The sequence below is a fragment of the Oncorhynchus keta genome, chromosome 4 (genome assembly GCF_023373465.1).
Source record: "Oncorhynchus keta strain PuntledgeMale-10-30-2019 chromosome 4, Oket_V2, whole genome shotgun sequence".
NCBI classification, from domain to species: Eukaryota; Metazoa; Chordata; class Actinopteri; order Salmoniformes; family Salmonidae; genus Oncorhynchus; species Oncorhynchus keta.
Window position 1 is genome coordinate 7,251,370 of NC_068424.1, and position 21,583 is coordinate 7,272,952.

Sequence of the window (21,583 nt, forward strand, 5' to 3'; positions counted from 1 at the left end):
AAATTATCTTCCCCAAACTTGAAACTCACGTGCCGCCTATGTGTGCCAGTTTAGGCTCCACCCCTGTTGTAAAGCAAATTAATGTGCTTAATTTTAAGAAGTTACTCGGCCACTTTAGTTGATACAAACAAACCTTATCTAAACATATATGTACCGGTCTCAGAACAGGGCCATGGGAACAGTAATTCCACGCACTTAAATAGAGAATGGGGAGGACGCTTTTTCCGTGGTTCATTTTCATGCCAGCCAAGTAGGCTATACTCCTGTTGTAAAGCTAAGCAATGTGCTTATCTTGTATATTGCCGTTCTGTATTAATGTCATGTTCTATGTGGAGCCCGGGAAGAGTAGATGCTCTTTAGTAACATCTAATGGGGATCGGAATAAAATACAATCAAAATAATATATAAGCGCGAGTGGAGAAAAGATGAGCAGGTCGCAGAGAGAGACAGAAGTGAATAGAGCTACAGAAGTTTATTGAACATGCTACAGAGGAAAAGCAGAACACACACACACGATAGAAGAGAAACATCTAAAACACGTCCGACCAAATCTCCCGACTTTTTGTTAGAAAATTATTTTAATTGTGCCGCTTCCAAACTATCTGAATCTCAACATTCCCAGAGATGTAAAAAAATGTAACCAATATAGAAAATACACGACTTTTTCTCTCTTGAAAACACACTTCTATCCAGCAAGTTGAGGTTGTGGGATTCTTAAAATCATAATGGGTATTATGTGTAGTAGGTCTGCTTAAAATAACTGTATAAGGAATTAATGTCGTTGATAATGAATCGTGCCCTGTACCTTACCTTCTTTTTTCCCCCTTCTCTCCTCCCAGACATACAAAATATATCAGAGGGGGGGTTCATTAAAATGTGGATTATTTTTCCTTTGTGATACAACTGTAAATTAAAGACTAAAAAAAGGCACCGTCCTTGGTCCCAACCAGGGGTTGTCCCTCTATAAACAGCAACACGTTGACTTCACAACAGGTTCTACTTCGCTAACCTCTTCCAACACATGCAAAAGCAGATTTTTTTTTTTTGGTAACACTTCGCTTGAACTGTATGTCTCAAAAACAGTCATAACATTTGCTTCGTCATGTGTATGACAACATCGTGACCGTTAAGTGCAGTTCAAATTAGTAAAAGTATTACGTAATGTTTTATTCCAAGAACTAGAGAGAACAGGCAGTAGAAGCATAGAAAACCTCTCACCTCCTACCCATGTACATGAATGTGATGAAAAACAAGGGAAGTGAAAACCTATAATGAACAGAAACATTAAGACTATTTTAGTAAATGTGTAATCTAAAAAAAAAAAAAAATTTAAAAAAGGAAAAATAACGGGTTAAAAAAATAATAATATAATAATAATAATTCGGTATTGTTGGTTATTCCTCTACAAGAAACCTTCAAGCAACGTGGTCTAAAGGAGCTAAAAGTAAAATAAAAAGACTGATTCAACTTCAATCTCATATTGTTCCCCACTCCACAACAACCACAGTGAATTTAACGAAGAAAAAAAAGAGAGGGGGGGGGCTCCACAAATTGAACAGCAACTGAAAAAGGCTAAACTTGGATGGCAGAAACGTACAAACTACAACAGTGACACGGGAGAAGAGACGAAATCATGTTAAATTTCACATCAAAATTAAATGTGCCTCAAAATCAGACGGGGATTCATGTCAATATTTGGGATGTAAAAAGAGTTGATAGTCTGGTAAGGCACATATCTTGTAGAACTAAATCATCCTAGTCAAAAGGAGGCGCCCATGTCCAATCATCCACCCTTCATAATGAGAAGCTAGGAAAGGCAAATAGTTTGCTGATCATACAAATGGGTTATAGGATTAACACAGGGGTCAGGGGGGTGTGGGTTAACACGGGGGTCAGGGGGGTGTGGGCTAACACGGGGGTCAGGGGGGTGTGGGTTAACACAGGGGTCAGGATCAGAGGGTATGGGACGAACACAGGGGTCAGGGGGGTGTGGGTTAACAGGGGTCAGGGGGTATGGGCTAACACAGGGGTCAGGGGGTGTGTGTTACCACAGGGGTCAGGGGGTGTGTGTTACCACAGGGGTCAGGGGGTGTGTGTTACCACAGGGGTCAGGGGGTGTGGGTTACCACAGGGGTCAGGGGGTGTGGGCTAACACAGGGGTCAGGGAGGTGTGGGCTAACACAGGGGTCAGGGAGGTGTGGGCTAACACAGGGGTCAGGGAGGTGTGGGCTAACACAGGGGTCAGGGGGTCGTGGGTTAACACAGGGGCCAGGGGGTCGTGGGATTAGCACAGGGGTCAGGATCAGAGGCTATGGGACTAGCACAGGGGTCAGGATCAGAGGCTATGGGACTAACACAGGGGTCAGGATCAGAGGCTATGGGACTAACACAGGGGTCAGGATCAGAGGCTATGGGACTAACACAGGGGTCAGGATCAGAGGCTATGGGACTAACACAGGGGTCAGGATCAGAGGCTATGGGACTAACACAGGGGTCAGAGGCTATGGGACTAACACGGGGGTCAGGATCAGAGGCTATGGGACTAACACGGGGGTCAGGATCAGAGGGTATGGGACTAACACAGGGGTCAGAGGGTATGGGACTAACACAGGGGTCAGAGGGTATGGGACTAACACAGGGGTCAGGATCAGGTGAAGGGGTTAAAATGTCCTCAAAACATAGAAGTACAACATTTTCTCCCCCCGGTTTGGGTTTCTGGTTCTCTGAAGGAATGACTGATAACACTAAGAAAGAAACAATAAGGTCCAAATGTGGTCCCCAGAGTCTGGAACGAGTCAACAGGGTTTAACAAATGCCAGCCAAAAATCTGCTAGGGAAAACAGAAAGCGATGGATGTTGTGGAGGATCGATCATTATGCATAAGTTTAGATGGTGGATTTGGAGAAGGAGACTCTCAGGTGATGGTTGTCACCCATGTTGTAGTTGTGGAGGTCGATCAGACCCTGGATGGCCTCCTCCACCGTTGACATCTGGAGCAGCGCCATTTTGTGATCCCTGGGAACGGAAGAACGGTTAAACACATTGAAATACATCTTGGATCTGTCCAATCAGAATGTAGTGTGTATGTTCTGCTCCGCTCTCAACCACACCCCACAGAATGGACAGGAACACAACCTAAGCAAGTCTCACATACTCCCTGGAGCTAGCAACAGAGCTAAGGAGTGTTTGGGGAAAAAATAAAAAATAAATCAATGCTCAAGTTCATTCACAACCAATTGAAGAACAACTGTAGCTCAGTTCTGTTGTTATGGAAACGGCGAAGAGAGACGTACTGAAAGAACTTGAATGCGTTCACGGTTCCCCCGGCGTTGGAGAACAGCAGTCGGAGGTCTTCCTCGGAAACGTCCGTTCTGTGGAAACACGTGAACTTAGCATTCTAGCCACAAACCCAGGGGCACAGATCACAAAACCCAGGCGCACAGATCACAAAACCCAGGGGCACAGATCACAAAACCCAGGGGCACAGATCACAAAACCCAGGGGCACAGATCACAAAACCCAGGGCCAAACCCGGACGACGCTGGGGCCAATTGTGCGCCGCCCTATGGGACTCCCAGTCACGACCGGTTGTGCTACAGCCAGGAATCAAACCAGGGTCTGTAATGACGCCTCTAGCACGGAGATGCAGTGTTTTAGACCGCTGCGCCACTCGGGAAGCCCTAAGACTTCACTGATCTAAGAACAGTTTTGTATTAACTCATAATGGTTATTGTTAGGATTTGAACGTGGTAAGCAGATCCTCTGTCTGTTGGTGTTTTCCCCTAGACATAAAGCTCCCTTCAACTTTTCTTCCAGGTATAGATGTTGCCTCAGATTACCCTTCCCCGGGGTCAGATTACCCTCCCCAAGTCCTAGTGAGAAAGAACAAAACTGTCCTTAAAAATCAGTGTCTAGGGGAATGCGCCAACAGATACAGAATCTGCTTACCATGTCCAAATCCTAACAATAACCATTATGAGCTAATGCAAAACTGTTCTTAGATCAGTGTGTAGTGTAGAGGCCAGGTGGTAGACTTACGGGATGTTGGAGAGGTGAAGAGTAGTGGTGGGAGGGAAAATATTCTGGAAGTTCTTGGAGCCAGGCTTCTTGAAGCGGTGCAGGGGCGAGTTGGTGAAGTCTTTGGTGAGGCCCTGGTCATCCAGTCCATCCCTGGGCAGCTGCACCGAGGTGTGCTTAGACAGAGCCACCCTGATTGGTTTCCCATGCATCTTCTGCCCATTCAGGTGACTCATGGCTGGAAGCATTTCATTTGTACCGAGTTAGTTTTTATACAGCAGTACTGTGTCCCAAGACAACCACCCCCACCACACACATTTAGGAGAGGATCTACTTCAAAAGACTGGAACAATCAATCAACTAGACTAAATAAATCTGGGGAAATTTCCTTTTTATCAGTCAATAAACATGAGACAATTGAGGAGGATCATGTTACCTTACCTAACTGGGGTCTTACCTAGCCGGGGTCTTACCTAACTGGGGCCTTACCTAGCCGGGGTCTTACCTAACTGGGGCCTTACCTAGCCGGGGCCTTACCTAGCCGGGGCCTTACCTAGCCGGGGCCTTACCTAGCCGGGGTCTTACCTAGCCGGGGCCTTACCTAGCCGGGGCCGGGGCCATACCTAGCCGGGGCCAGGGTCTTACCTAGCTGGGCTTGGTTGGCATCAGCCATCTGTATCAGAGCACTGTCTTTCTTATTGTAGAGGATCTTCACCCTCTGGGCATCACCATACACCCCTAGGGTTAAAGTCATGAGCAGACGAGAGGAGGGCGAGGAAGAGGAGGAAGAGGAGACAGTGAGGAAACACTTTAGCACTTGAGATAGAGGGAAAGTTTAGGCAAGGCAGAGACAGAGTAAGAGGCTAGATAGAGAGAGACTGAATGTTGGCTAGAGATCATTCATCAGAATTAACATTTGAAGAGAGTTGAGCAAGAGGTGTGTGTGTGTGTGTGTATATTAAGGACAGATTGAGACACCCCATAAACAGACACGTTAAGGACATGTTTGGCGAATTAAACTACTGTACAGGCTATGCCAAATCAATGTACCATGCATTTTAACAGAAATCTACGGATGGGATCAATTTGGATAGCCAAAGAGAGAGACAGAGAACCAAATGATAACCGAGGAGCAACAAAACTAAAAAAAGTCAAAAACAATTACTGCAATATGGAAATGAACAATTAAAAAAAAAAAAAAAAAGGTAATGTCTCTTTAGAACAGAAATAAGCAACAACAGAAGAGCAACAGAGAGCTAACAACAACATACCGAAGAGAGTAAACAGACTTTGGGGCGTAACCATCTTTAGAAGAGGAGAAGAGAGCAAGCAGCAGAAGACAGGAAGACAGGTAGAAGAGTCGGAGCGGAGGTAGAGAGAGCGGAGGTGGACAGATCATCCAGGAGGGTGGTTTCCCGTAGAATGGTGAAGGTGGTCATGGAGTATGGTTCAAGGCAGTTAAATTTGGGGGTTAAAGGTTGGTCCGAGGGAACAGGTTTTGTTCAAGCACCAAGCATGAGCACGGGGGGTGGAGGAGAGAGAGCGTGAGAGGGATGAAGGTTAGGTAGATGGGGAGGGAGGGATGAAGAGTCGGTAGGTAGGTAGGGGGAGGGAAGGTAGGTGGAGAGAGAGAGAGAGGGGGGGTAATTAGGTGGGGAGGGAGAGAGGGAGAGTGGGGGGAGAGATATGAAGGGTAATTAGATGGGGAGGGAGAGAGGGAAGGAAAATGCAAATGTAAAAAAAACAAAGTGAGGGAGGGAGACAAATTAAAATACAGGTCAGTACACAGGAAATGATGCAGGAGTTTGGTCAGACTGACTGGTTCATGTACTTTATCACAACTAAATAAGCAAGTCAACTGGGCCAAATGTATATCATCCCCTTGACAAACACGGATAAGGTACAGTAAATGTCAAAATCATAAACATTATAGCCTAGCAATGAACAAACATAAAAAGGCATGCGATAGGCTAACGCATGAAGTCCAGGATCAATCGGTACATAGTAAATAAGGGGGTGAAATGAAGATAACTAGTAGAAAGAGCATGCAGTCAAATCTCTGTTTGGTGTCATCGACATGCAAGAACAGACATGAAACCACCTGGAAGCACTATGGCAACCATAGATCATGTTTGACCCCCACAGACATACATGTCAACAGGGTGTGGGGCCCAAATAAAAATATATAACTGCAAGTTTAAGTCTCTGAAATACAGGGTCCTCTCCATAGAGACGGAGAGGTGAAGTCAGGATAGGTGAGAGTGCAGAGAGGAGAGAGAGTTACGTTTCAGCTCAGTCAGGCAAAAGGAGAAAGAGAGAATAGGAGAGAGTTAACCAGCTTCAGCTCAACATGGCAGAGAGGAGGAGAGATTAGAGTGTTAACATGGCAGAGGAGGAGAGATTAGAGTGTTAACATGGCAGAGAGGAGGAGAGATTAGAGTGTTAACATGGCAGAGAGGAGGAGAGATTAGAGTGTTAACATGGCAGAGAGGGGAGGAGATATTAGAGTGTTAACAGACAGGAGGAGATATTAGAGTGTCAACATGGCAGAGAGGAGGAGAGATTAGAGTGTTAACATGGCAGAAAGGAGGAGAGATTAGAGTGTTAACATGGCAGAGAGGAGAGATTAGAGTGTTAACAGACAGGAGGAAGATTAGAGTGTTAACATGGCAGAGAGGAGGAGATATTAGAGTGTTAACAGACAGGAGGAGAGATTAGAGTGTTAACATGGCAGAGAGGAGGAGATATTAGAGTGTTAACATGGCAGAGAGGAGGAGAGATTAGAGTGTTAACAGACAGGAGGAGATATTAGAGTGTCAACATGGCAGAGAGGAGGAGAGATTAGAGTGTTAACATGGCAGAGAGGAGGAGAGATTAGAGTGTTAACATGGCAGAGAGGAGAGATTAGAGTGTTAACATGGCAGAGAGGAGAGATTAGAGTGTTAACATGGCAGAGAGGAGGAGAGATTAGAGTGTTAACATGGCAGAGGAGGAGAGATTAGTGTTAACAGACAGGAGGAGATTAGTGTTAACAGACAGGAGGAGATATTAGAGTGTTAACATGGCAGAGAGGAGGAGAGATTAGAGTGTTAACATGGCAGAGGAGGAGAGATTAGAGTGTTAACATGGCAGAGGAGGAGAGATTAGAGTGTTAACAGACAGGAGAGAGATTAGAGTGTTAACATGGCAGAGAGGAGGAGAGATTAGAGTGTTAACATGGCAGAGAGGAGAGATTAGAGTGTTAACAGACAGGAGGAGAGATTAGAGTGTTAACATGGCAGAGAGGAGGAGATATTAGAGTGTTAACATGGCAGAGAGGAGGAAGATTAGAGTGTTAACATGGCAGAGGAGGAGAGATTAGAGTGTTAACATGGCAGAGAGGAGGAGATATTAGAGTGTTAACAGACAGGAGGAGAGATTAGAGTGTTAACATGGCAGAGAGGAGGAGATATTAGAGTGTTAACAGACAGGAGGAGAGATTAGAGTGTTAACATGGCAGAGAGGAGGAGAGATTAGAGTGTTAACAGACAGGAGGAGATATTAGAGTGTCAACATGGCAGAGAGGAGGGAGATTAGAGTGTTAACAGACAGGAGGAGAGATTAGAGTGTTAACATGGCAGAGAGGAGGAGATATTAGAGTGTTAACATGGCAGAGAGGAGGAGAGATTAGAGTGTTAACATGGCAGAGAGGAGAGAGGGAGAGTGTTAACAGACAGGAGGAGAGATTAGAGTGTTAACAGACAGGAGGAGAGATTAGAGTGTTAACATGGCAGAGGAGGAGAGATTAGTGTTAACATGGCAGAGAGGAGGAGAGATTAGTGTTAACATGGCAGAGAGGAGGAGAGATTAGAGTTAAGGAGGAGAGATTAGAGTGTTAACATGGCAGAGAGGAGGAGAGATTAGAGTGTTAACATTAGAGTGTTAACATGGCAGAGAGGAGGAGAGATTAGAGTGTTAACATGGCAGAAGGAGGGAGAGATTAGAGTGTTAACATGGCAGAGAGGAGGAGAGATTAGAGTGTTAACATGGCAGAGAGGAGGACTGAGATTAGAGTGTTAACATGGCAGAGAGGAGGAGAGATTAGAGTGTTAACATGGCAGAGAGGAGGAGAGAGATTAGAGTGTTAACATGGCAGAGAGGAGGAGAGATTAGAGTGTTAACATGGCAGAGAGGAGGAGAGATTAGAGTGTTAACATGGCAGAGAGGAGGAAAGAGTGTTAACATGGCAGAGAGGAGGAGAGATTAGAGTGTTAACATGGCAGAGAGGAGGAGAGATTAGAGTGTTAACATGGCAGAGAGGAGGAGAGATTAGAGTGTTAACATGGCAGAGAGGAGGAGAGATTAGAGTGTTAACATGGCAGAGAGGAGGAGAGATTAGAGTGTTAACATGGCAGAGAGGAGAGATGAGAGTGTTAACATGGCAGAGAGGAGAGATTAGAGTGTTAACATGGCAGACAGGAGGAGAGATTAGAGTGTTAACATGGCAGAGAGGAGGAGAGATTAGAGTGTTAACATGGCAGAGAGGAGGAGAGATTAGAGTGTTAACATGGCAGAGAGGAGGAGAGATTAGAGTGTTAACATGGCAGAGAGGAGAGAGATTAGAGTGTTAACATGGCAGAGAGAGGAGGAGAGATTAGAGTGTTAACATGGCAGAGAGAGGAGGAGAGATTAGTGTTAACATGGCAGAGAGGAGGAAGATTAGAGTGTTAACATGGCAGAGGGATTAGAGTGTTCCATGGCAGAGAGGACGGAGAGATTAGAGTGTTAACATGGCAGAGAGGAGGAGAGATTAGAGTGTTAACATGGCAGAGAGGAGGAGAGATTAACCAGTTTAACATGGCAGAGAGGAGGAGAGATTAGAGTGTTAACATGGCAGAGAGGAGGAGAGATTAGAGTGTTAACATGGCAGAGAGGAGGAGAGATTAGAGTGTTAACATGGCTAGAGTGTTAACATGGCAGAGAGGAGGAGATATTAGAGTGTTAACATGGCAGAGAGGAGGAGAGATTAGAGTGTTAACATGGCAGACAGGAGGAGAGATTAGAGTGTTAACATGGCAGAGAGGAGAGATTAGAGTGTTAACATGGCAGAGAGGAGAGATTAGAGTGTTAACATGGCAGACAGGAGGAGAGATTAGAGTGTTAACATGGCAGAGAGGAGAGATTAGAGTGTTAACATGGCAGAGAGGAGGAGAGATTAGAGTGTTAACATGGCAGAGAGGAGGAGAGATTAGAGTGTTAACATGGCAGAGAGGAGGAGAGATTAGAGTGTTAACATGGCAGAGAGGAGGAGAGATTAGAGTGTTAACATGGCAGAGAGGAGGAGAGATTAGAGTGTTAACATGGCAGAGAGGAGGAGAGATTAGAGTGTTAACATGGCAGAGAGGAGGAGAGATTAGAGTGTTAACATGGCAGAGAGGAGGAGAGATTAGAGTGTTAACATGGCAGAGAGGAGGAGAGATTAGAGTGTTAACATGGCAGAGAGGAGGAGAGATTAGAGTGTTAACATGGCAGAGAGGAGGAGAGATTAGAGTGTTAACATGGCAGAGAGGAGGAGAGATTAGAGTGTTAACATGGCAGAGAGGAGGAGAGATTAGAGTGTTAACATGGCAGAGAGGAGGAGAGATTAGAGTGTTAACATGGCAGAGAGGAGGAGAGATTAGAGTGTTAACATGGCAGAGAGGAGAGATTAGAGTGTTAACATGGCAGACAGGAGGAGAGATTAGAGTGTTAACATGGCAGAGAGGAGGAGAGATTAGAGTGTTAACAGACAGGAGGAGAGATTAGAGTGTTAACATGGCAGAGGAGGAGAGATTAGTGTTAACAGACAGGAGGAGATATTAGAGTGTTAACATGGCAGAGAGGAGGAGAGATTAGTGTTAACAGACAGGAGGAGATATTAGAGTGTTAACATGGCAGAGAGGAGGAGAGATTAGAGTGTTAACATGGCAGAGGAGGAGATTAGAGTGTTAACATGGCAGAGGAGGAAGATTAGAGTGTTAACAGACAGGAGGAGAGATTAGAGTGTTAACATGGCAGAGAGGAGGAGAGATTAGAGTGTTAACATGGCAGAGAGGAGAGATTAGAGTGTTAACAGACAGGAGGAGAGATTAGAGTGTTAACATGGCAGAGAGGAGGAGAGATTAGAGTGTTAACAGACAGGAGGAGATATTAGAGTGTTAACATGGCAGAGGAGGAGAGATTAGAGTGTTAACATGGCAGAGAGGAGAGATTAGAGTGTTAACATGGCAGACAGGAGGAGAGATTAGAGTGTTAACATGGCAGAGAGGAGAGATTAGAGTGTTAACATGGCAGACAGGAGGAGAGATTAGAGTGTTAACATGGCAGAGAGGAGAGATTAGAGTGTTAACATGGCAGAGAGGAGAGATTAGAGTGTTAACATGGCAGACAGGAGGAGAGATTAGAGTGTTAACATGGCAGAGAGGAGAGATTAGAGTGTTAACATGGCAGAGAGGAGAGATTAGAGTGTTAACATGGCAGACAGGAGGAGAGATTAGAGTGTTAACATGGCAGAGAGGAGAGATTAGAGTGTTAACATGGCAGAGAGGAGAGATTAGAGTGTTAACATGGCAGAGAGGAGGAGAGATTAGAGTGTTAACATGGCAGAGAGGAGGAGAGATTAGAGTGTTAACATGGCAGAGAGGAGGAGAGTTAATTAGAGTGTTAACATGGCAGAGAGGAGGAGAGATTAGAGTGTTAACATGGCAGAGAGGAGGAGAGATTAGAGTGTTAACATGGCAGAGAGGAGGAGAGATTAGAGTGTTAACATGGCAGAGAGGAGAGAGATTAGAGTGTTAACATGGCAGAGAGGAGGAGAGATTAGAGTGTTAACATGGCAGAGAGGAGGAGATAGATTAGAGTGTTAACATGGCAGAGAGGAGGAGAGATTAGAGTGTTAACATGGCAGAAGGAGGAGAGATTAGAGTGATGGCAGAGAGGAGGAGAGATTAGAGTGTTAACATGGCAGAGAGGAGGAGAGATTAGAGTGTTAACATGGCAGAGAGGAGGAGAGATTAGAGTGTTAACATGGCAGAGAGGAGGAGAGATTAGAGTGTTAACATGGCAGAGAGGAGGAGAGTTTAGAGTGTTAACATGGCAGAGAGGAGGAGAGATTAGAGTGTTAACATGGCAGAGAGGAGGAGAGATTAGAGTGTTAACATGGCAGAGGAGGAGAGATTAGAGTGTTAACATGGCAGAGGAGGAGAGATTAGAGTGTTAACAGACAGGAGGAGAGATTAGAGTGTTAACATGGCAGAGAGGAGGAGAGATTAGAGTGTTAACATGGCAGAGGGAGAGATTAGAGTGTTAACAGACAGGAGGAGAGATTAGAGTGTTAACATGGCAGAGAGGAGGAGAGATTAGAGTGTTAACAGACAGGAGGAGATATTAGAGTGTTAACATGGCAGAGAGGAGGAGAGATTAGAGTGTTAACATGGCAGAGGAGGAGAGATTAGAGTGTTAACAGACAGGAGGAGAGATTAGAGTGTTAACATGGCAGAGAGGAGGAGAGATTAGAGTGTTAACATGGCAGAGAGGAGAGATTAGAGTGTTAACAGACAGGAGGAGAGATTAGAGTGTTAACATGGCAGAGAGGAGGAGAGATTAGAGTGTTAACATGGCAGAGAGGAGGAGAGATTAGAGTGTTAACATGGCAGAGAGGAGGAGAGATTAGAGTGTTAACATGGCAGAGAGGAGGAGATATTAGAGTGTTAACATGGCAGAGAGGAGGAGAGATTAGAGTGTTAACATGGCAGAGAGGAGGAGAGATTAGAGTGTTAACATGGCAGAGAGGAGGAGAGATTAGAGTGTTAACATGGCAGAGAGGAGAGAGATTAGAGTGTTAACATGGCAGAGAGGAGGAGAGATTAGAGTGTTAACATGGCAGGGCAGAGGAGGAGAGATTAGAGTGTTAACATGGCAGAGAGGAGGAGAGATTAGAGTGTTAACATGGCAGAGAGGAGGAGAGATTAGAGTGTTAACATGGCAGAGAGGAGGAGAGATTAGAGTGTTAACATGGCAGAGAGGAGGAGAGATTAGAGTGTTAACATGGCAGAGAGGAGGAGAGATTAGAGTGTTAACATGGCAGAGAGGAGGAGAGATTAGAGTGTTAACATGGCAGAGAGGAGGAGAGATTAGAGTGTTAACATGGCAGACAGGAGGAGAGAGAGGGAGAGAGATTGAGTGGAGAGAGAGGAGAAAGATGGAGAGGAGAGAGAGAGATGGAGAGAGAAAGTGGAAATAGTGTTGGTTTGTAATGAGTTACGTCTGGAGGGGGTAGAAAGATCATTACTGACCTCTTCGTTGAGATTGGAGGCCAGGAGCACGCCACTGGCTCCAGTGTGACCGGACAGAGCTACCCTTCCTGCAGCAGCAGCCGCCGCCGCGGCAGCATTCAGCGGGCTCAGGCCACCTGGAGAGGTCAGAGGGGTCAGGATTTAGACCCAAAAGGATGAATTTCAGCTCACCCTGGGCTAGTGAGGGCAGAGATTTCCCTCTAGGACCAACTGAATGGTGGAAAATAAGCAAAGTCCGCCCACCCAGAGCCCTGGACGATGTGAAACTAATGTTTCCCCGGCAGTCAGGCGTCTACCTGGCGTCTACCTGGGGGGGGGGGGTTCTACCTAGGATCTTACCGAGCAGAGGGGGTTCTACCTAGGATCTTAGAGCAGAGGGGGGGATCGTCTACCTGGGATCGTACCGAGCAGAGGGGGGATCGTCTACCTGGGATCTTACCGAGCAGAGGGGGGGCGGGGTCGTCTACCTAGCAGAGGGGGGCGTCGTCTACCTGGGAACTTAGAGCTGAGGGGGGGAGGGGGTCGACCTGGGATCTTACCGAGCAGAGAGTTGGAGTCCTTGCCTTGGAAGGCAGCAGCCATGTTGGGGTCCATGGCAGGCTGGCCGTCCCCTGCAGGGAGCTCTGGCCGGGTGTAGTCACGGCTCTTGTCGTTGTTGTACTTCACGTTCAGGTTGACCAGCTTGGAGTAGTCGATGCGGAGCGTACAGCACGAGTTGTAGATGTTCTGACCATCCAGGGCCTGAGGAACAATGGAACGATTCCAGTTGGGGTTATTTGATAAGTGTACCGGGAAATACCAGAAATCAAAACAGCAACTATACAAATTTACTTTATTTGCACACAAACATGTAATGAAATTATAAAATTCAGTACACAACAAATTGATAATGAACAATGAAATGTCCCACTCACTATTTTGGCTTGCTGGGCGGTGGGTGGGTCGTTGAACTGCAGCAGAGCCTGGAACTGATTGTTCTTGGTGAATGTGATGATCTTCATGACTGTTCCGAACTTTGAGAAGATCTGAACCCCCCCCCCCCAAAAAAAAAACAGCAGCAATACAAAAGTATTGAGAAGACAACCTCTACGAAATAGCTGATGTTTAACTATCAGATGGAATATGAAACTACTGTGATGAGATAAATGGGCAGAAGAGATCGTCAAGTTGTCATGTCACAAGTACAGCGAAATGCCTTTCATGCAAACTCAAAATCCAACCGTGCAATAATCAATAACAATGTGAATTGGCAAGGCACTGTCTCTGCCTGGCCGGTTCCCCTCGCTCTCCACCGGGATTCTCTGCCTCTAACCCTATTACAGGGGACGAGTCACTGGCTTACTGGTGCTCTTCCATGCCGCCCATATGAGGGGTATGTCACTTGAGTGGGTTGAGTCACTGACATGATCTTCCTGTCCGGTTTTTGCGCCCCCTCCCCTACCCTCCTCCTCCCCTCCCTCGTGGTTGGAGTCTAATGATTTTCCAGGTCTTCCTAGCACACCTCCTGATATAGAGGTCCTGGATGGTAGGGAGCTGGGCCCCAGTGATGTACTGGGCTGTCCTCACCACCCTCTGTGGAACCATGCGATGGAGGGCGGTGCCATTGCCAGTGATACAGCCAATCAAAATGCTCTCAACGGCACCGAGGAATTTGAGGGGTCCGTTTCATCTGTCTTAATGCCGCTGCGTCTTCTTTGTTTAAGTCTTTAGTGATTTGGACACCAGAGGACCTCGAAGCTCTCGACCTGCTCCACTTCAGGCCTGTCGATGTGTATGGGGGGGGGGCGTTTCGAGTCTTGTTACATTTACATTTAAGTCATTTAGCAGACGCTCTTATCCAGAGCGACTTACAAATTGGTGCATACACCTTATGACATCCAGTGGAACAGCCATTGTTGGTAGCAAATCTGCGACCGGAGGTCATCCATCTTATTGTCGAGTGACTATGTTGGCCAGCGGGTTGGAGGGGGGGGCAGAGGTGGCCGGTTTTAACCTTTGCCTTAATCTCACCAGGATCCTCCTTTTGCCTCTAAAGCCGGCGTGTTAGCCAAAAATTGGGTCAGAATTACAGAGAGCCCAGGGAAGATGAGTAGAAGTTGAAGACGGAATTGGAGTAAGTAACTGCTGGTCCGATGTTCAAACGTTATTGTCGGTTGTAAGAATTAATAGTGCATGAAAACAAAGCAAAGAGAAACAACCACAAATAGCAACGTCTGGTCGGAGCGAAACGGCTGCCATCTAGTACAGCGCCATAGATTCAGATCACGTCTGTACAAAATGGAGGATAAAAATATATCGTACATTGCATTCATAAATCTGCCCTCTGCCAAACCTATGAGAAAAAAATAAGAATACATAGTGAATGTAGGTTACCTGCTGCAGCACATCCAGAGTGACTGGATAGAACATGTTGTCAATGATTATTCTGAGCACAGGGCTGGACGCAGCGGTTAGATCTACGACGGAGCCCGACGCAGGAGTACCTCCTCCTTGGACCGCTGACACCGCCTGCAGGACCGCCTGGGCCCGCTGGTTTCCACTATCCGTTTTGAGTTCTTTGTGGTTGGAATACTGGATGAACACGGGGACGTTCCGAACATGCGGTGTCACAGTAGAGTAGTAGTTGATCATGGTTATCGCTGCTTCCTCTGTGCCCAGCTCCAAGAAAGCCTGAAGACCAATAGGATAGGAACAGCATTAAGACTTCTGTTAGAAGAAATAAGCAACGGCATCCTGGGAAGTGTCTTATGATACAGTTCAATGAAACTGTACCGTGTCTGTATCCAGGGTTCAAACATTTTCCCCTGGTGGCACCAGCCCACGATTTGGTCACACACCTCAACAAAAACATTTTGTATATTTTTTATAATATAAAATAAAAAAAAGTTCAATAAAATGAATTTGCCTACATCTTTATGTGCACCAACATCATATTCCAATTTATTTGAGAGAATTCCCCACCTCAATAACTAAAACACATTAGCTAACTGTAAATATAATACCCACTGCTAGTAGCCAGGTAATAAGACAACAACACATTTTGTTCATATCTGAAAAAACACTGCCGTTGTAGTCTACCACTCGACGAAGGCCTATGAAAATCGCAAAGACCAAATCTCAAAGTCACATCATATATCTTGGTTGGAAGATGGGCCAAAGATCGTCTATTAAATTGACAGGACAGTCGACTGACCGACCGCTCTAACAATGGAAAAAGATGTCCTCAAAGATGGAAGGCAGGCGAGATCAGGTGGGACCCTTCTAGCCAATGAGAGGGCAGATACGCATGTGAACTACAGGCCATAGTATCTTTGTTACTGTGCCATATTAGTGTCCGTGACAGCTGGGGCAGCGCCATTGAGGCCATCTCCTCTTTCAAGCAGGGGTTGGAACCGGTTCAAGGAAGAGATCAGAAAAATACATTGTCAAGGAACAGAATCAGAACCAGGAACGAAAGTGATCTACACTGTTACGGAACAGAACCTTTATTTTAAAAGCATGGGAACCAGTTAATAACAACATAGTGCCTATGCAAAGCCCTTACTCTGTCACTCAGATACATGTTCCAGCGTCTGCCTGCCAAATGAAAATCTTTGCCAGTGTTTGTGCCTGTGTAGGCTACCTGCCCCTCTGAAACATATGCTGCTGTAGCCTACTGACATTACTCGATTCAGAAATTAGGGAGAGATTTTTTATTAGAGAAGACATGAGCGGCACAGCTGTCTACAGCACTGCATCTCAGTGCTAGAGGTGTCACTAGACACCCTGGTTCAAATTCAGTCTGTATCACAACTGGCCATGATCGGGTGTACTATAGGGCGGCGCACAATTGGTCCAGCGTCGTCCGGGTTTGGCCATCATTGTAAATAAGAATTTGTTCTTAACCTACTTGCCTAGTAAAATTAAGCTAACATTTAAATTGGATTTATTAACTAAAAAGTATATGTTTTTATTTTAATTCTGGTGCCACTCTGCATACAAACTTGTTAGTCCAACGTTAACTTTCAGAAGTTAAGACATAAGTATAACTGTGTGGACCTAATACATAAGATGCCCAGCGTTTCAAGCCAAGCCTCCTCCTCTTCAACCCTCCCCCACCTCCCTACCCCCCCCACCCCACTTGCAAAATGCCACATGTCCACTTATATCAGTGCATTTGAAACAACCTAACCATTACGTAACTGCTATTAGATCGAGTAGAACTCACGTAGCAAATTAGCAATTACATTTTTTTATTAACCAAATTCGACACTCATTAACCTAAATACAAAAATTCTTTACATCGTGGGCTTATTTTTCATATAGATTTTGGGCAGAGTAAAACATTACTGATCGCCTGTTTCTCTATCTGGGTACACTCACCTGGTTTTTCCCCTTAAGCGTCAGGATATTTGTGACCTTCCCGAAAGGTAACCCCAGGGCAATGACCTCCGATTCTGAAGTTTCATTGGGCAGTTTTCTGATGTGCAGCACACGAGAGGGAGGGGCCTCCATCCGGTCTTCCACTCTCAGCTTTTTACTGTCGCTCCCATTGGATTTATTGTCACTCCCATTGGCTGTAACATCTAGATAGAAGACATAGCTTTTATTGTCCCAATCCTGCTCTGCTCTAAAGCCACCCCCAGAAAGCACAAAACACCCACTTACTTGAGAGGAGCACGGAATGAACACCACGCGACTCCATCCTCTTACGATGGACGAACACGTCACACCTGAACTTCAGTATTAGTGTTGCTCAAACATTTAAAGTATAATACTGTATTTAGCATCTGAATGCAATATACACTGAGTGTACAAAACATTAGGAACCCCCCCCCCCTCTTTTGTCCGCAGAACAGCCGCAATTCATCAGGGCATGGGGACTCTATTATAATAATATATGCCATTTAGCAGACGCTTTTATCCAAAGCGACTTACAGTCATGTGTGCATACACTCTACAAGGTGTCAAAAGCACTTTACAGGGATGCTGGCCCATGTTGATCTAAATGCTTCCCAGTTTTGTCAACCTGGCTGGATGTCCTTTGGGTGGTGGACCATTCTTGATACACACCGGACACGGCTGAGCATGAAAAACCCAGCAGCGTTGCAGTTCTTGACACACTCAAACCGGTGCACCTGGCACCTACTACCACACCCCGTTCAAAGGCACTTAAAATCCTTTGTCTTGCCCAGTCACCCTCTGAATGGCACACATACACAATTGTCTCAATCCTTAAATCCTTCTTTAACCAGTCTTGTCCTCTTCATATACACTGATTGAAGTGGATTTAACAAGTGACATCAATAAGAGATCATAGCTTTCACCTGGATTCACCTGGTCAGTCTGTGTCATGGAAAGAGCAGGTGTCCTTAATGTTTTGTTGAGGATTTCAAGTTCCATGAATACGGAAGCTTCCCCAGTCAACCCGTGTCAGGCTTCATTCTCTTCAGCCCCGGCGGCAGGTAGCTTAGTGGTTAAAACGTTGGGCCAGTAACCGAAAGGTTGCTAGATCAAATCCCTGAGCTGACAAGACAAATATCTGTCTTTCTGCCCCATGAACAAGGAAGTCAACCCACTGTTCCTCGGTAGTCCGTCATTGCAAATAAGAATGTGTTCTTAACCGACTTGACTGTAAAAATTAGTTTATTTTTATCTTGAAATACCATACTATAGTTTCTCCAAGACATTACAGCCATGTCCCGAAGAGAGATATAGCCTATTGAAATGCACCGCAACTCTATTTCAGTCACATGCTAGCGTGTACCCACCTACACATACTGAAACACCTGCCACGAGGAAGACATTGACCAATACAGCCGCTCTACTTCAAACATTCATTCATATTTTACTGATTTGTCGGAACACGGTCAAATTACTTATGCAAATATCCCCTCAGAGAGGGCTGGCAAAAAATAATCCCCAACTTACCACCGATACTGCTCATGTCAGATCCGCTGTTGTAGACACTGGTTGACATCAGCTCATCTGATCCTCTCTGGAGAAAGAAAACAAAGAGAGAGGGAGAGAAAGAGAGAAAGAAATTGAGAGCAAGCAGAGCCCCTGAAAGACAACAATGAAATACAGATCTCTCTCTGGACAGGTAGAGAATACAGAGGGGGGAGGGAACACAAAACACCAGAAAGAGTTGCCTCGTTTTCTTTTTTCTAGTGTCAATCAGTCTAATCTCATGGAGTCTCAAGATGTCAGGCATATCATTTCATCTGGGAAATCCCCAAAGGATCTGAGCCGTCTGTCCACTGGGCTTCAGTAAGCGTCTGTCCGCTGGGCTTCAGTAAGCGCCTGTCCGCCGGGCTTCAGTTGGTGGCTGACGCGTTCAGAGTTCCGCTAAAACTACGCTATGCCTGGAGCCATTAGAGACAGACCTGGGTCTTAAGCTTTTTTTTTTCTTTTTGTCTGAATATTTCTTCATCTCTAACAAAAATGTATAGACACAATAACTCTGTAGGACCAGAGTTCACAAATACATTTTAGTAAGTTGTCTAACTTAAAAACGTGACAACTAGGCCAAGGCTAATTCACACCAGGGCAGGGGATGTAACTGAAACGAATGCTTCGCAAAGCAAACTTTATTTTGTACGTGAAACATTGATGAAATAAACAGAGAGGCAAAGAGTATTTCCGTTTAGAGGAAGTCACCTTTGTTTTGCACCAGATGGAACAAGGGTTATTGGACATAAATCAAGTTGGAAGGGTACAGGACCACGAAGCATTTATAAGAGAACAAGTTTCTCCCTAAACAGATGCGACTTACGTTGTTCCTATTTAGTTACTTACGGTTGTTCTAATATCATGAAAGCTAGAAGTTAGGACCTTTTTTTTGTGGGCCCCGATACGACATACTCTCTCAACAGTAGTAAGTTACATTTAGGATTCTGTACTCATACCAGTAGGCCTATGCCCAGATCCTGACTTGAAAGCACAACTTTATTTTAAACAATTGTCGTCAATGGGAGAGAGGTAAATGTGAGTTGCGTGTCAGTGTTAGGTATCTGCCCATAAAGTACTCTAGGGGTTCAACAAACTGCATGGAGGCAAAATTTGACCAGCGTGAGATACATTCATCTGATGTAGCCCAATGTAACAACTCAACTGGGTAAGAAAAAAATGTGTTTGTATTGCCATAGCAATCAAAGGGAATTTCAAGATATGGTTTCCATTTATCTAACTCGCTATAACCTTTGCCATAAATATAAATACATATTTTTACCTTATTTTAACTCGGCAAGTTCTTATTTACATTGACAGTCTACCAGGGAACAGTGTGTAACAGTATAGCTTCCGTCCCTCTCCTCACCCCGACCTAGGCTCGAACCAGGGACCCAGCCATTTCACATCGGGCACACCTGGTTCAGGGGCAGAACGACATATTTGTACCTTGTCCGCTCCGGGATTCGAGCCAGCAACCTTTCGGTCTAACCACTAGGCTACTTGCCATAGAGAGGGCATTGGGCTGAAGCTTACCTTCACACCAACTGCAACATCTCCCATACTGAAAAAGAGAGGGAACAGAATGATTAGCTACCTCGTTAAGCCAAATCTTCCCACAATTATAGCAGCATGCTGCTTTACTCGTCTGGAGTTCAACTAGCTAGTAGCTAAGGAAGTTAGCTAGCAGGCTAACGTTAGTGCCGTGGATACACGCAAAACAAAGAAAACCACCAATGACAAACGTTTCTCTCTTTCTCTCCACACCAGCTAGTTACAACATAGCTAGTCACCTACACACGTTGACTACCTATAAAATTGGTAACCTGTATGGCAATGCACGTTAGCCAGCGATGTTGTAGTTTAATGGTGTTTGGTTAGTTTTTTTTGAGTGGATAGCGTACGCTAGCTACATTTCCGATCAACAAAGGATAAAATGAATGATCACCGGACAAGTGACGACACACCCTGTCATGCTCGAATGGTCCTCATCTCTTAAGACTAGCCAGAGCTAGCCGCTTGAGCTAGCTAGTTAACTAACGTTAGCTGAACGTGATTGCCCAGTCAATTTATTAGCAGTTAGTTTATTAACAGTTACATAAACAAAATATAATTTTAGTTCTCTAACTAAAGCTAACTAGCCATCGTCGTCTGGCAGTTCACATGTCCATCCAGGAGTTAGCTAGCGTTAGCTAGTCAAGCTAACGTAACGTTAGCTAGCTAGCTTTAGCTTAAATACATAAAAACCAAGCTAGGGTGAGGTAAGCAAGTTACTCGAATTGAAACAACTAAATCTTGCCGAAGATGATTAATCGTTCATGAAAAACACATAGATGGCCAATACATACCCGTCCATTGCTAGAATATCGTTATAAACGACAACAGTTTTTTTTTTTTGCACTTCTCTTGCCAACAGCACATACAACAAAATGGAGGGACTTGAGAGCTTGGCGGAAATAGTCGAATCCGGCGGAAATAGTCGAACAAAAAAACGTGTTTCGTTTTACACGCAGCAGAATATATTTTTCTCTGTAAAACCAATTTTAACATTTTAAGACACAATGGTACGCTATTTTGTATTTCATAGAGGCATTTAAATTGATGCATTGTCATTAATTAGTCTACATCATTTGCTGTGGACATTGAGTTGTTGGGTTTTATTTTTTAGGCTGTAGGTCTGTTTGTTTATCCTTTTAATGTGACTCTAGGTTGTGCTCCTTGTGCCTATATCAAACACGGGCTTGGCTATATTACACACATACACTGAACACAAATATAAGCCCAACATGTAAAGTGTTGGTTTCTCTCACATCTTGTGCATACATTTGTTTACATCCCCGTTAGTGAGCATTTCTCTTTTGCCAAGATAATCCATCCACCAGACAGGTGTGGCAAATCAAGAATCTGATTAAACTGCGTGATCATTACACAGGTGCACATTGTACTGGGGACAATAAAAGGCCACTCTAAAATGTGAAGTTTTGTCACACAACACAATGCCTCAGATATCTCACGTTTTGAGGGAGCATGTGATTGGCATGCTGACTGCAGGAATGTCCATCAGAGCTGTTGCCAGATCATTTAATGTTCATTTCTCTACCATAAGCCGCCTCCAACTTCGTTTAGAGAATTTGGCAGTATGTCAAACCGGCCTCACAAATCGCAGACCACATGTATGGCGTTGTGTGGGCAATGTATGTCAATGTTGTGAACAGAGTGCCACGTGGTGGTGGGGTTATGGTATGGGCAGGCAGGCATAAGCCATGGACAATGAACACAATTGCATTTTATCGATGGCAATTTGAATGCACAAAAATACTGTGATG

The 21,583-nt window shown here is 45.0% G+C and overlaps 1 protein-coding gene across 3 annotated transcripts; it reads right to left on the reverse strand.

Moving 5' to 3' along the window:
* Positions 1-453: 453 nt before the first annotated feature.
* Positions 454-20,722, reverse strand: LOC118382281 (polypyrimidine tract-binding protein 2-like). Of its 3 annotated transcripts, XM_052499197.1 has the most exons (14): positions 20,606-20,698; positions 19,794-19,821; positions 19,540-19,675; positions 18,240-18,306; positions 16,692-16,894; positions 14,703-14,999; positions 13,244-13,354; positions 12,869-13,070; positions 12,330-12,445; positions 5,289-5,322; positions 4,663-4,755; positions 4,039-4,255; positions 3,294-3,371; positions 454-3,015 (listed from the first exon to the last, which is right to left on the reverse strand). In XM_052499197.1, the coding sequence occupies exons 4-14, from the start codon at positions 18,286-18,288 to the stop codon at positions 2,886-2,888; spliced, it is 1,530 nt and encodes a 509-aa protein (XP_052355157.1). In that variant the 5' UTR covers positions 18,289-18,306; positions 19,540-19,675; positions 19,794-19,821; positions 20,606-20,698; the 3' UTR covers positions 454-2,885. The 3 variants fall into 3 exon arrangements, with proteins under 3 accessions (XP_052355157.1, XP_052355136.1, XP_052355147.1); XM_052499176.1 differs by lacking the exon at positions 19,540-19,675 and having other exon boundaries at positions 20,606-20,722; XM_052499187.1 differs by lacking the exons at positions 19,540-19,675; positions 20,606-20,698 and adding an exon at positions 20,084-20,104.
* Positions 20,723-21,583: the final 861 nt, after the last annotated feature.

Excerpts from the sequence above, each read along its gene's own strand:
- LOC118382281 (XM_052499176.1), bottom strand. Across the intron at positions 16,895-18,239 it reads TGACATGAGCAGTATCGGTG|ATGTTACAGCCAATGGGAGT; the intron begins GTAAGTTGGGGA and ends TCTTCTATCTAG. Across the intron at positions 13,355-14,702 it reads CTCTGGATGTGCTGCAGCAG|ATCTTCTCAAAGTTCGGAAC; the intron begins GTAACCTACATT and ends GGGGGGGTTCAG.